This window comes from Symphalangus syndactylus, chromosome 19 (assembly GCF_028878055.3).
Source record: "Symphalangus syndactylus isolate Jambi chromosome 19, NHGRI_mSymSyn1-v2.1_pri, whole genome shotgun sequence".
Classification (NCBI taxonomy): domain Eukaryota; kingdom Metazoa; phylum Chordata; class Mammalia; order Primates; family Hylobatidae; genus Symphalangus; species Symphalangus syndactylus.
In genome coordinates, this window is record NC_072434.2 from 20,192,002 (window position 1) to 20,206,635 (window position 14,634).

Genomic DNA, 14,634 nt, shown 5'->3' on the forward strand with positions numbered 1-14,634 from the left:
AAGGCCTCCACTTTAGGGAAAAAAGAATGTCCCAGAGAAGAAGGTTTGGGGGATGGGAGGCCAGTAAGAGTCAGGCAGTAAACCCCCTCCCTTGCCTGGCATTACCTTTAAGGAGAAGAGGGCCCAGGAAGGGTGGCATTCTCAGAACTCATCACCAGAGCCCCTGGGACTATGCGGTGACCTATGTTCCTTTCTTTCCTAACTGCATTTCCCCTGCCAACCCCATAATAACTTCCCTCATTGTCTATGCTCACCATTCACCTTCTTCAAGGTGAAACCCACGACCCAGCACACAGAAAGGAGGCCTATCTCAGGGACACGGCATGCCCACTTAGTTGTGTATGACTTGAACTCACATCGCCCGCATGTGAAGGCTTGGCCAGGACCTGGCCCGAACTCCACCCTAAACTCCAGGTCCCTCCAACCTTTGATACTACACCCCAATCTGTAGCAAATATAGGACTTTCTTTTGGATAATAACACTCATTGTAAATCATCTGTTGTCTCTGTCTCGTCTTAAACAATGTTAAGCCTCAGACAGGGTGGGTGGGTCAGTATGAGGAAAATGCCAACCTCTGAAAGTGGAGTTAATAGAATCAACGACAGATCTATTCGGCCATCTGCAGAGTAATCCATGCTCAGAGGGGCTTAGTGTTACTGACAGAGATAGGGGTGTGTCCCAGGAATCCATTAGAGGCCCAGTGCTTCTGAAGCTAAAAATGATTTCCAGGAAGTTGTAACCCAATCAAGTACGTGGTAACCTGAGGCAAAACTGTTAACTCGAGAAAGCCTCCCCGGAACAGAGCAAAACAGTGGCTCGTAGTGTTTTTTGTTGTTTTGTTGTTGATGATGATTCTGTTTTGTTTTCGTTTTTATTTTGTAGAGGTGGGGGTCTCACTCTGTTGCCCAGGCTAGTCGTGAACTCCGGGCTCAAGCAATCCTCCCACCTCAGCCTCCCAAAGCACTGGGATTTAAAGGTGTGAGCCATTGCACCTGGCCATTGTGTTAAAACCATCTGTTGATAACATTCTGAATTAGTTGCCAGCATTCAGAAAATTGAGAGGTCTAACATAAAAATTGAAATTTCCAACTTCTCTTGACAAATGACCAGATCTGCAATGCTGGACCTACCTTCCCCCAAGGCACCTGTCCAGTAACGCTGAGCTTCAGAGAGGGCATGCAGACCTGAGTTTGCCATGAGCCTACCACTCTCCACCATCCCCCAGACATGGTGGCTGAGCCTCAGTTGTCAATTGTAATGACACTTTTGCTACTGGATTCCTTTTTTTTTTTTGGGACGGAATTTCACTCTCATTGCCCAGGCTGGAGTGCAAAGGCGCGATCTTGGCTCACTTCAACCTCCGCCTCCCAGGTTCAAGAGATTCTCCTGCCTCAGCCTCCCAAGTAGCTGGGATTACAGGCATGCACCACCATGCCTGACTAATTTTGTACTTTTAGTAGAGACGGGGTTTCTCCGTGTTGGTCAGGTTGGTCTCAAATTCCTGACCTCAGGTGATCCGCCTGCGTTGGCCTCCCAAAGTGCTGGGATTAGAGGCATGAGCTGGCTGCTACTGGATTCTTACACCAGGCCTACTTTACCCAGCTATGTTGTCTTGCAGCCCCTGTAGACATGAGAACAAGGCCTCAGTCACTGTCTAAGGCAGAGAGTGCCCTGATATGATCTCAGTCCATAGAGAAAGAAAAGGGAAGTGCCATTTATCAAAAATCTATTATATGCCAGGCACTGAAATTGATACCTTGTACATATTTTCTTCTTCTTCTTCTTCTTTTTTTTTTTTTTTTTTAGGTATGGTCTGGCTCTATCGCCCAGGCTGGAGTGCAGTGGCGGGATCTCAGCTCACTGCAACCTCTGCCTCCTGGAATGAAGCCGTCCTCCCACTTCAACCTCCCAAGTAGCTGGGACTACAGGCATGTACCACCTCACCCAGCCAACTTTTGTATTTTTTTTGTAGAGACAGGGTTTCACTATGTTGGTCAAGCTGGTCTTGAACTCATGAGCTCAAGCTATCTGCCCGCCTTGGCCTCCTGAAGTGTTGGAATTACAGGCGTGAGCCACCACGCCTGGCCCATATTTTCTTCTTTAATTGTTTTCCTCATCGTGACCTCTTTTCATCTAGTCCTCACATGATGCCCATAGTGATCTTTCCAAAGCACAACTCGGATCGTTTTGTTGTCCTTCTGAAAACTGTTTGATGATTCCCTATTACCATCAAGATAGCCTAAACCCTTTCAGTTGCTTCTACAGCCTTTTATTTTTGTTTTTGAGACAGAGTCTCACTCTATTGCCCAGGCTGGAGTATAGTGGCATGATTTTAGCTCGCTGCAGCCTTGAACTCCCGGGCTTGAGTGATCCTCCCACCTCAGCCTCCTGAGTTGCTGAGACTACAAGTGTGAGGCACTGTTCCTGGCTGGTTTGTTTTTTAAATAACTTTTTTTGAGATATAATTCACATATCACAAAATTCATTCTTTTCAAAGTTCACAACTTAATGGTTTTTAGCATATTAACAGAGTAGTGCAACAATCACCGCAGTCAATTTCAGAACATTATCATCATTCCAAAAAGAAACCCCATACCTGTTAGCAGTCATTTCCCATTCCCCTTTCCCCAGCCCCTGGCCACCAATCTACTTCCTGTTTCTATGGATTTGTGTATTCTGGATACTTCATATAAATGAATCATACAATATGTAGCCTTTTGTGACTCGCTTATTTCATGTAGCAGAATGTTTTTAAGGTTCATATGTGTATGTATCTGTGCTTCATTCTTTTTTATTGCTGAATAATATTTCACTGTATGAAGGTCCTACATTTTCCTTACCCATCCATCAGTTGGTGGACATGTTCATTGTCACCATGCTTTGTTTATAATAATGCTGGTTTGGGCCGGGCGCGGTGGCTCAAGCCTGTAATCCCAGCGCTTTGGGAGGCCGAGGCGGGTGGATCACGAGGTCAGGAGATCGAGACCATCCTGGCTAACACGGTGAAACCCCGTCTCTACTAAAAATACAAAAAATTAGCCGGACGTGTTGGTGGGCGCCTGCAGTCCCAGCTACTCGGGAGGCTGAAGCAGGAGAATGGCGTGAGCCCGGGAGGCGGAGCTTGCAGTGAGCCGAGATCGCACCCCTGCACTCCAGCCTGGGGGACAGAGCAAGACTCCGTCTCAAAAAAAAAAAAAAATAATAATAATAAAAAAAAAATAATGCTGGTTTGAACATTCATGTATGAGCCTTTGTGTGAATATATGTTTTCATTCTCTTGAGTATGTACCTGGGAGTGGAATTGCTTGACAATATGGCAATTCTAACATTTTGAAGAACTGCTAAACGCTTTTCCAAAGTGGTTGCACCATTTTACAACCCCAGCAGCATGTATGAGGGTTCTAATTTCTCCACATCCTAGACAACATTTATTTTCCTTTAAAAAAAATTATAGCCGCCCAGGCATGGTGGCTCACACCTGTAATCCCAGCACTTTGGGATGCCAAGGTGGAAGGATTGCCTGAGCCCAGGATTTTGAGACCAGCCTGGGCAACATGACAAGACCTAGTCTCGGAAAAAAAAAAGAGGCTGGGCGTGGTGGCTCCTGCCTGTAATTCCAGCACTTTGGGAGGCCGAGGTGGGCGGATCACCTGAGGTGAGGAGTTCTAGACCAGCTTCTACATGGAGAAACCCCATCTCTACTGAAAATACAAAATTAGCAGGGCATGGTGGTGCATACTTGGGAGGCTGAGACAGGAGAATAGCTTGAACCTGGAAGGCAGAGGTTGTGGTGAGCCAAGATCACACCATTGCACTCCAGCCTGGGCAACAAGAGCAAAACTCCATCTCAAAAAAAAAAAAAAAAAAAAGAATGAATTTGGACCCCCAGCACTTTGGGAGACCAAGGCAGGTGGATCATGAAGTCAGGAGTTTGAGACCAGCCTGGCCAACACAGTGAAACCCCATCTCTACTAAAAATACAAAAAATTAGCTGGGCGTGGTGGCGAGTGCCTATAATCCCAGCTACTCGGGTGGCTGACGCAGGATAATTGCTTGAACCCAGGAGGCAGAGGTTCTGTGAGCCAAGATCATGCCATTGCACTCCAGCCTGGGCGACAGAGCAAGACTCTGTCTCAAAAAAAAAAAAAAAAAAAAAAAATAGCCATCCTGGTGGGTGTGAAGTGGTATTTCATTGTGGTTTTGATTTGCATTTCCCTAATGACTAATGATGAAATCTTTTAATGTGCTTATTGGCCACTGTTATGTTGTCTTTGGAGAAATCCCTTAGCCCATTTTTAAAGTGGGTTGTCTTTTTATCATTGAGTTGTAAGAATTCTTTCTGTGGCTGGGCGCGGTGGCTCACACCTGTAATCCCAGCACTTTGGGAGGCCGAGGCGGGCGGATCATGAGGTCAAGAGATTGAGACCATCCTGGCCAACGTGGTGAAACCCTGTTTCTACTAAAAATACAAAAATTAGCCGAGCATAGTGGCGCGCGCCTGTAGTCCCAGCTACTCAGGAAGCTGAGGTAGGAGAATCATTTGAAACTGGGAGGCAGAAGTTGCAGTGGGCAGAGAGCGCGCTACTGCACTCCAGCCTGGCAACAGAGCGAGACTCCATCTCAAAAACAAATAAATAAATAAATAAATAAATAATTCTTTCTATATTCTGGATACCAGTCTCTTATCAGATATATGATTTGCAAATTTTTTTTCCATGCTGTTTGTTGTCTTTTCACTTTAATAGTTGCTTTGAAGCACACAAAAAAATTTAATTTGTTGAAGTCTAATTTATCTATTCTTTGAGTGCTTGTGTTCTGGTGTCATATCTAAGAAACTTGCCTAATCCAAGATCATGACTGATATTTTTGTTTTCATCTAAGAATTTTATAGTTTTAGTTCTTACATTTAGGTCTATAATGCTTTTTTATGTTAATTTTTTTTTTTTTTTTTGAGATGGAGTCTTGCTCTGTCGCCCAGGCTGGAGTGCAGTGGCGCTCACTGCAACTCACTGCTCACTGCAACTTCCGCCTCCCGGGTTCACGCCATTCTCCTGCCTCAGCCTCTCCAAGTAGCTGGGACTACAGGCGCCCGCCACCACTCCCGGCTAATTTTTTTTTTGTATTTTTGGTAGAGACGGGGTTTCACCGTGGTCTCGATCTCCTGACCTCGTGATCTGCCCGCCTCGGCCTCCCAAAGTGCTGGGATTACAAGCGTGAGCCACCGCACCCAGCTTTTTTTTTTTTTGAGATGGAGTCTTGCTCTGTCTCCCAGGCTGGAGTGCAGTGGCCTGATCTCGGCGCACTTCAATCTGCACTTTCTGGGCTCAAGGGATCCTCCTAACCCAGCCTCCTGAGTACTAGGATTACAGGCACATGCCACCATACCCAGCTAATTTTTGTATTTTTAGTAGAGACAGGGTTTTACCATGTTGGCCAGGCTGGTCTTGAACTCCTGACCTCAGGTGACCCACCCGCCTTAGCCTCCCAGACTGCTGGGATTACAGGCGTAAGCCACCATGTCCAGCCTAATTTTTTTATATGATGTGAGTTAGGGGTCCAAATTCATTCTTTTTTTTTAAATTTAATTTTTCTTTTTCTTTTTTCTTTTTTTTTTTTTGAGACAGAGTTTCGCTCTTTTTGCCCAGGCTGGAGTACAACAGCACGATCTCGGCTCACCACAACCTCTGCCTCCCAGGTTCAAGCTATTCTCCTGCCTCAGCCTCCCAAGTATGCACCACCACGCCTAGCTAATTTTGTATTTTTAGTAGAGACGGGGTTTCTCCATGTTGACGCTGGTCTAGAACTCCTGACCCACGCCCGGCCTCTTTTTTTTTTTTCCGAGACTAGGTCTTGTCATGTTGCCCAGGCTGGTCTCGAACTCCTGGGCTCAGGCAATCCTTCCACCTTGGCATCCCAAAGTGCTGGGATTACAGGTGTGAGCCACCAGGCCTGGCCCAACTTCATTCTTTTGCATGTGGATATTCAGTTGTTCCAACATCATTTGTTGAAAAGACAATTCTTTCCCCCACTTAATTATCTATGGCCCTTCTTTTTACTTATTTATTTTTTTTAGACAGGGTCTCACTCTATCACCCAGGCTAGAGTACAGTGGTGCAGTCTTGGCTCACAGCAAGATGTGGCCTTCTGCTTGTGATCAAAGGCAGTGTAGGAGACCCTGCGGTAGAAGAGGAAAGGTCTGCAGAGGATTGGGCTTTGCAGACCTCCACCTCCCATGCCTAAGCGATTCTCCCGCCTCAGCCTCCTGAGTAGCGGGGATTACAGGTACATGACATAACGCCTGGCTGATTTTTTTTTTTTTTTTTTTGTAGAGTCGAGTTTTCACTATGTTGTCCAGGCTGGTCTCGAACTCCTGGACTCAAGCAATCCACCCACCTCGGCCTCCCAAGTGCTGGGATTACAGGCATGAGCTACTGCGCCTGACCTCCTTTGACCTTCTCAAGCTGGCCCTTTCTTAGTCCTGTGGCGTCCTCTTCTGCATTACCCTCACCCAGGCTTGCCCTCCATCTCCAGATTCCCTAAATGATTTACTCTGCTCACCTCTGGCCCACTTCACCACATGCTGCTTCTTCTACTGGAAAGTCTCCCTGCCTCTCTTCGCATATCACTTGGCTATTTTCTGTGATGATCTGGCAGGTCTAGGCTTAGATGTTACATCTTCCAAAAAGCCTTTCCTAAATCCTCAAGAATGTTTTGGGAACAGCAATTCTGTGCTCCCACAGACCCTGTACTTAACCTCAATGTGATGTTTCACACACCTGTGTATATCTTACTCCCATAAAAACCCTCTTCACAGATAGGAGCTTTTTTTGTGCCTGGCATGTAGTAGGCACTCAATAAATATCTGATGAATCCCACAAGTAAAGGAAGAGGACAATTTTGAGAAGGAAGACATAATTAGAACTGTGTATTGCTGTAGAAAGTTAGGGAGAGTGAGATCTGAAAAAGTCACTGGGTTTTGACTATTCTCGTCATGACAAATAGGGAAGAGTTTCAGTAGCATTGTGGATGCAGAGGCCAGTGTGGACACAGAAACCAGAGTTAAGGAAGGAATTGCTGATGAGTGAAGCTTTAGTTACAAACTTTTTTTTTTTTTTTTTGAGACAGGGTCTCACTCTGTTGCCCAGGCTGGAGTGTAATGGCATAATCATGGCTCACTCCAGCCTCAACCTCCTGGGCTCAAGTGATCCTCCTGCCTCAGCCTCCTGAGTAGCTAGGACCACAGGCACATGCCACCACAACCTGGCTAACTTTGTAATTTTTTGTGGAGACAGGGTCTTGCCGTGTTGCCTAGGTTGGTCTTGAACTGCTGGCCTCAAGAGATCCTCCCACCTCAGCCTCCTAAGGGAGGCTGCAATTACTGGCATGAGCCACCATACCTAGCCTAGTTACAACCTATTTATGCCCAAGTTTGTTGGTGAGGAAAGGAGGGAACTAGATTGGCACTGTGAAACAGCTTCAATAATAGAGCTAAGGGATTCGTTTTATTGCTATTTGTCCATCTGCTACTTTCCTGCACTTCAGAGATTTTGACTTCTAATGAGAGTCCCTTTCATGGCTTTTTATGATGTCAATTCTAGGGATTCAGCCATGATTTTCTTGCCTGCCCTCCTATGACCACATACCTCATCCCCACCTCTGCCTCTGTGTGAACATAGAAGTGCATACATGCACATGCATGTACACACATGGACACCTTGATTTGGGCTGATCTCAGCATCCCAGGTATCTAAAGATTTTGAGAGTGATCAAAACTCTCCCCAAATTTGGATAAGCTATATGTGCCCCAGCAAAAGATATCCTATGAGAGTTCTTTGAATAGAAAGGAAGCAACAAGTCTCCTGACATCTTGGTGGCACCAAAAGACTAACAGTCTTCTCTGTCTGCCCTTCATTCCATTGTGTCTCCCCTATGTCACTCATATAGACTAGAATGAAACGGCTTTAAGATTTCAATTTTTCATCCCCCTACTGATTTATCTTCAGCGTTGATCCACTTGCTGCTATTTGTCATTTTTCTCCCAGAGGTAGATATGCCTGATCATGAGCCCCTCAGCCTGACCAGCTCTCACCACCAGCCTCACACAGCTCACGTGGTACCCCATACCTTTCAGAAGTATCTTCTGATCCATCTGCCCCTCTGAAAGATGTCCCAGCAAGGCGAAGCTGGTGCAGTGCTGTGGCACCCCCTCAGGTTGGTAGCCCAGCTCCACCTGCCCCTTCTCCAGGGCGTACCTCCCATCCACAATGGGGCCCGTCATCACTTGCACCCTGCTCAGGTTTGCTGGATGGTTCAGAATCACTGTCAGGTGGTTTCCTATACTAATGTTGTGTGTCCAAAAGAATGATTCATCCAGAGTGTAGGCCTCCCAGGGGAAATGCATATCAGAAACCTGCATATCAGTGAAGACAGCTCCAGGCGGGTTGTTGGGACCATCGGCATTCTTTTTCTGAAGTGCTGTGGCCTTCTGCTTGTGATCAAAGGCAGTGTAGGAGACCCTGCGGTAGAATAGGAAAGGTCTGCAGAGGATTGGGCTTTCCTGGACCAGGAGTGTATGGAAATGAGAAATCAGGCTGTCAAGGGGTTTCTTCTTGTACAAGAGGAGGAGGAAATGGGCCAGGAGCGGAAGGTCCCTGCTGTGGAAGAGTTTGCCAAGGAAGCCTATATTGGAGAACTCCGGTAGCACCCACGAGTTGGACTTCATGGTGGTCACCCTTGAATGAATGTGGGTGACAAAGTTGGGGGCAAAAAGGGCATTGTCCTCTATTAACAGGAAGTAATCAGAGAGCTTTGTGGCAAAGCTCATGAGGAAGGCATGATCTATGTTCTGCTTGGAGTAGAATTCGCCACAAAAGGCCTCATCGCTGATGCTGTCCACAGTGGGGTAGGCATCGGATGGAGCATGGATCAGTAGCAACTGCCCTTTCAAGATCTGTGGGCTGAAGAGGCTTGAAATATGGGCAAGAGTTTCTCTGAGCCAGGTGAGGTCAGAATCTGCAAGGTGGACCAGCACCGTGAGACGTTTCTGCTCAGCCTTAGAGGAAACACGGAACAGGGAGACCAATGTGTACAAGAGGCTGCTTCCATCCCCTCGCTGCACTGATGAGATCCCCACTGTCAGCCATGCTGAGAAGAGGTAAAAATAGGGACAACTGTCAGTGCACAGTAATAGTGACGGTTGTCAGAAGGGTTAGGGGTTGGGATCCTATGTGGGACCTTCACTCTTCCTTCCTCCTTCTTATTTCCCACCTGTTTTTCCCTTGGCGGAGGGGATGTTTACATCCTTGCTGCTCGAAGTGTGGTCCTTAGTCCAGCAACATCAGGCTGCTCTGTAAGCTCATTTCAAATACAGGATCTCGATCCCTACCTCAGATTTAATCAGAAGCTGCATTTTCACAGTATCACCAGGTAACTTGAATGCACAGTGAAGTTTGAGAAGTACTACGCTAGGTGATGCTGAGTGTCTGTAGGTTCTGCTCAGTCTTCTTTGAGCCTAGAACTTTGTGGCATATGGTTTAGGGGCTCAATAAATATTAGCTATTATAATAGGTATAATTGTTGTCAATTATATTATTATATTGTTGTCAATTGTTGTCATCTTCCCAAAGCTGCCCTTTGAAGGAGATATATTAGGAAAAGGACTTCCCCTGGAAGTCAGGAGCCTGGAGTTTTTGTCCCAGTTCTGCCACTGATTGTGTGATCTTGAGCAAGTCCCTTCAGCCCTGAGTTTAGTTCCTGATCCATAAACTGGGGGAGTTGCACTATGCAACTCTAAGACCCCCTCTAATCCAAATGTTCTCTAATCTAGTGATTCCACCTTCTTACAACAATTAACTTTAGAAATTGGCCAAGAAGGGAAAAAAAGAAAAGTAGTAGCCAACTTTATCTTTTTCCTCCTTCCTCCTCATACTGCTGATATATAAATATTTGCCTTGGGGAAGGAGGAGAGAATTAACTGCCAGATTCTTTTTTTTTTAGGAGGAGTCTCACTCTGTTGCCCAGGCTGGAGTGCAATGGTGTGATCTTGGCTCACTGCTACCACCGCCTCCCAGGTTCAAGTGATTCTCCTGCCTCAGCTTCCTGAGTAGCTGGGATTCCAGGTGTCCCCCACTGTGCCCAGCTAATTTTTGTATTTTTAGTAGAGATGGGATTTCACCATCTTGGCCAGGCTGGTCTCGAACTCCTGACTTCGTGATCCACCCACCTAGGCCTCCTAAAGTGCTGGGATTACAAGCATGAGCCACCACACTTGGCCATTGTCTGCCAGATTCTAATATTCCTGGGCACAGTCTGTCTTTCTTCTTCCCTCTTCTGCTTTCCTTCCTATCTGCCTGATCTCTCTGGCTGTCCCTACTTCCCCTGGGATACTGAATTCCTCCCTCTTGTTGATACTCACTCTTTCTTCTCTTCTGGATTTTTTCCATATATTTGAAGGTGAGGTTCTGCCAGTCTTCTAGTGGTCTTGGGTCCTTCCTGCTGTTATAACTGGCCTCCTGGGGCATTGACAAGGGCAAACATATATATCCTTTCATAAAAAGAACAAATTTTACACCCCAGTGGCTTCCCATAAGCTTTTCTAGGGAAAGAGGTGGAGTGATTCTCCCTACAGTGAGCCCGGCACATTCTCAGGATGCCTGGCCATTGGCTAAAATATCCAGGGCTCAAGCAGTATTTGCTGTCTTCTTTACCTTAACGAATAAGGAAAATAAATACAGCTTCTTCATGGACTAATAGGCCCAGGTCCATACCCCCATCCCCTTTGGAGCTTCCTGCTCTCAGGTGAAAAGGTCAGGAAGGAAGAAAGCCCAGGGGCTTTCAAGAATCTGCCTGTCCACACCATTTCCACCCTATATTCCCAGTTCCCAAACTGAGCAAGGCTCAAAGCTTGCTACTTGGCCTTTGATAGTCATCACATTTTGATCATCTTCAGTTTCCTTGGGCATTTTCAAAGTGATGAAGAGCCACAGGAATACGATACCCACTGAGAGTATGAAGCATTTCCTGATGGAACACCGCATCGCGTCTGCGTCAGTATATGGTTCCTATAGCAAGAAGTCAATGTGTACAGCTAGAGGACTCTCTCCCTCCAGTCCATGCCTAGAACTTCCCTTCTGCCCTCTGGAAGGCTTCCCCACTTGTATTAACCACCCCGTGTCTGCCCCCATATTCTATCTTTCCTCATTGTTAACTTATTTCCAAGATCTCAGCTCACTATGACCTCCGCCTCCTGGGTTCAAGCGATTCTCCTGCCTCAGCCTCCCGAGTAGCTGGGATTACAGGCACGCACCACTGCGCCTGGCTAATTTTTGTATTTTTAGTAGAGATGGGATTTTACCATGTTGGCCAGGCTGGTCTCGAACTCCTGGCCTCAAGTGATCCACCCACCTCAGCCTCTCAAAGTGCTGGGATTACAGGAGTGAGCCACCGTGCCCGCCATCCAAGCACACCCTTTTATCTGATCTAGGAACCTGATACAACAGAGCCTTATTCCCTGCTAAAGAAGGAAGGTCACATGTCCCGTGATGATATTTGTAGCGTTCACTTCATATGCTTGGAGATTCAACTTCCCCAAAGTCTCCCCTACTCAAATTGATGAAGGTTGGCTGAGGCTTTAGTGATACAGTCAATTTTTTTTTTTTTTTTTTGAGACGGCATCTCACTCTATTGCCCAGGCTGGAGTGCAGTGGCACAGTGTCAGCTCACTGCAAGCTCTGCCTCCTGGGTTCACGCCATTCTCCTGCCTCAGCCTCCCGAGTAGCTGGGATTACAGGTGACCACCACCATGCCTGGCTAATTTTTGTATTTTCAGTTGAGATGGGGTTTCACCTTGTTAGCGAGGATGGTCTCGATCTCCTGACCTCATGACCCGCCCGCCTCGGCCTCCCAAAGTGCTGGGTTTACAGACGTGAGCCACTGTGCCTGGCCGATACAGTCAACTTATCTGAGTAAACAGATGGCCATTGTACTTTCCTTACCCCTGCTTTTTTGTTTTATTTTTTGAGACAAGGCCTCGCTCTGTTGCTCAGACTGAAGTGCAATGGTGTGATCATGGCTCACTGCAGCCTTGACCTTTCGGGCTCAAACGATCCTCCCACCTCAGCCTCCCAAGTAGCGGGGACAACAGATGCACATCACCACACCCAGCTAATTAAAAAAACATTTTTTTTTTGTAGAGATAGGCTCTTCCTGTATTGCCCAGGGTCATCTTGAACTCCTGGGGTCATGTGATCTTCCTGTATCAGCCTCCGAAAGTGCTGGGATTACCGGCGTGAGCCACCACCCATGCCTCCCACATTTTTTAAAACACAAATCAAACTATTAAAACAACTAAACCTGAAGTGTTGCCAAGTGCTATGCCAAATTGGCGTCTTTGTCACTTTTTTTCATAAAGAGTATCCTTAATTTATTCCAATCTTTAATCTTAGTCACAGATCTTGATTAGAACATGATTCTGTTAACTTAGAGTAAAAAAAAAATCCTTTCCTGCATGTTGGGTTATTGGAATTCAGGCTGGCTCAGCCTCAGAAGTGCTTGTATGCTGCTCTCTTCCTCTGTGAGTGTTTTTTCTCTAGTGAGATGTGTTTCTCTGATTGCTTCAAGATTATCAGAGGAAAGGCTTTAATATGCCTTCTCACCCCTTCTTGATTCTTTCCCTGTGTGATCAGTACACAAAAGAAAAGCTGTAGTCAGTGATTTCTGTGCTCCTGAGGCCATACTATTCTCTAATCTTCCCCATTCCAGGGATGCCTTTCAGTTTAGTATTTTGGTAGAGGTTAGCATGCTTTTCTCCCTTAGCCACTTCGCTTTTTGACAAGTTATAAAAGTAGGCTGGGCACAGTGGCTCACGTCTGGAATCCCAGCTCTTTGGGAGGCTGAGGCAGGAGGATTGCTTGAGCCCAGGAGTACTGAGACCAGCCTGGGCAACATAGGGAGAGCTCTACCTCTGTTTAAGAAAAAAAAAATAATAACAATAATACTTACATCTCCAGGTAATCACAGGGATGAGGAAAAAAAAATCTTATAGTAGTAAGGCTTTACAGATTAAACTTTTCTTACTTGGCTTCCTTAAGGAAAGACTTTTAGTCCCATAGGTGATTCACATACAAACCTCTTCATGTAAACGAAATAGGCCTCTCTTCTCTAGACCATAAATATGTGTGTGTGTGTGTGTGTGTGTGTGTGTGTGTGTGTGTGTACACCGCTGGGCACGGTAGCTTACGCCTGTAATCCCAGCACTTTGGGAGGTCGAGGCGGGTGGATCACCTGAGGTCAGGAGTTTGAGACCAGCCTGGCCAACATCGCGAAACCCCTTCTCTACTAAAAATACAAGAATTAGCCAGGCATGGTGGCACATGCCTGTAATCCCAGCTATTCAGGAGGCTGAGGCAGGAGAATCACTTGAACCTGGGAGGCAGAGGTTGCAGTGAGCCGAGATTGTGCTACTGTACTCCAGCCTGGGCAACAGAGCAAGACTCCACCTCAGGGGAAAAAAAAAGGGGTGGGGGCTTTTGGGCCAGGCGAGGTGGGACTGGGATAAAGATCACCCAGTGAAAGTGTGTGGGCACTCAGGCCTGTAATCCCAGCATTTCGGGACGCCAAAGCAGGAGGATCACTTGAGGCCAGGAGTTGGAGACCAGCCTGGGCAACATAGTGAGAACCCGTCTCTACAAAAAGTAAAATTAGCCAGGTGTAGTGGCACAAGCCTGAAGTCCCAGCTACTCGGGAGGCTGAGGTGGGAGGATCGCCTTAGCTCAGTAGGTCGAGGCTGCAGTGAGCTGAGATTGTGCCACTGCACTCCATTCAACCTAGGGGACAGTGAGACTCTCTCTGTCTCTCTCTCAAAAAAAAAAAAAAAAAAAATAGGCTTTAGGCAGGGAATAAGACTCTAATTGCAGTTAAACGGTTTCACCACCACAGGCATAGCTCTGTTCCCCTTTGGTACCTCCCGTGTAGTTTCCCAGTCACAGAGGGAAGACTGCTCTCATTCAGCCCTCTGAGTTCAACAGACTTCTGGAAAAGGCAGGAGACAGAGAGAAAAAAAAAAAGGAGCTGGGGTGATAAGGACCAGTCACTGTAGGAGTAATGAACAGAGGGTGAGGCCAGGCACAGCAAACAAAGGTCTCCCCAGTTTTCTATCCTTGAGCTAAGCTCCCTCTGTGATGTTACTGTTGTGTCCTAGCCACCTACTCCCCATTGTCAGAGGAATGCACATGCAGGACTTACATGTGACCTGTTTGTGCTTCATCACTGGGAGCTATGACTTCGCATTCACCCTAAAGACCAGCATCAGTATCTTTTTAGATACTGAGCACTCACCTCCCCACCCCCACTGTGTCCCCTACTTCCCTACGTATCTCCTACATTCTCTCCTTCCCTCCTGTTGGTTCCACTGACGCTTAGGCTGGGACTCCTACTACCTCTCGCCTTCCCAAGTTCTTCACCCCTGCAGTTATCCTCTTTCTCTTCTGCATGATCCACTTCCCCCTTTCTACTGGCTGATTCTCATCGCTAGGAAAAGGAGGGGTTTTTTTTGTTGTTGTTTTTTTTTTTTTTTTGAGATGGAGTCTTGCTCTTTCGCCCAGGCTGGAGTGCAGTGGCGCAATCTCGGCTCACTG

The 14,634-nt window shown here is 46.7% G+C and overlaps 1 protein-coding gene across 2 annotated transcripts; it reads right to left on the minus strand.

Moving 5' to 3' along the window:
• Positions 1 to 6,330: 6,330 nt before the first annotated feature.
• On the minus strand, positions 6,331 to 14,092 carry LOC129458748 (alpha-1,3-mannosyl-glycoprotein 4-beta-N-acetylglucosaminyltransferase-like protein MGAT4E). 2 transcript variants are annotated; one of them, XM_055234959.2, is made up of 3 exons: positions 13,962 to 14,092; positions 10,416 to 11,061; positions 6,331 to 9,145 (listed from the first exon to the last, which is right to left on the minus strand). In XM_055234959.2, the coding sequence occupies exons 2-3, from the start codon at positions 10,585 to 10,587 to the stop codon at positions 8,022 to 8,024; spliced, it is 1,296 nt and encodes a 431-aa protein (XP_055090934.1). In that variant the 5' UTR covers positions 10,588 to 11,061; positions 13,962 to 14,092; the 3' UTR covers positions 6,331 to 8,021. The 2 variants fall into 2 exon arrangements, with proteins under 2 accessions (XP_055090934.1, XP_063469349.1); XM_063613279.1 differs by lacking the exon at positions 13,962 to 14,092 and having other exon boundaries at positions 7,937 to 9,145; positions 10,416 to 10,512; positions 10,933 to 11,037.
• Positions 14,093 to 14,634: the final 542 nt, after the last annotated feature.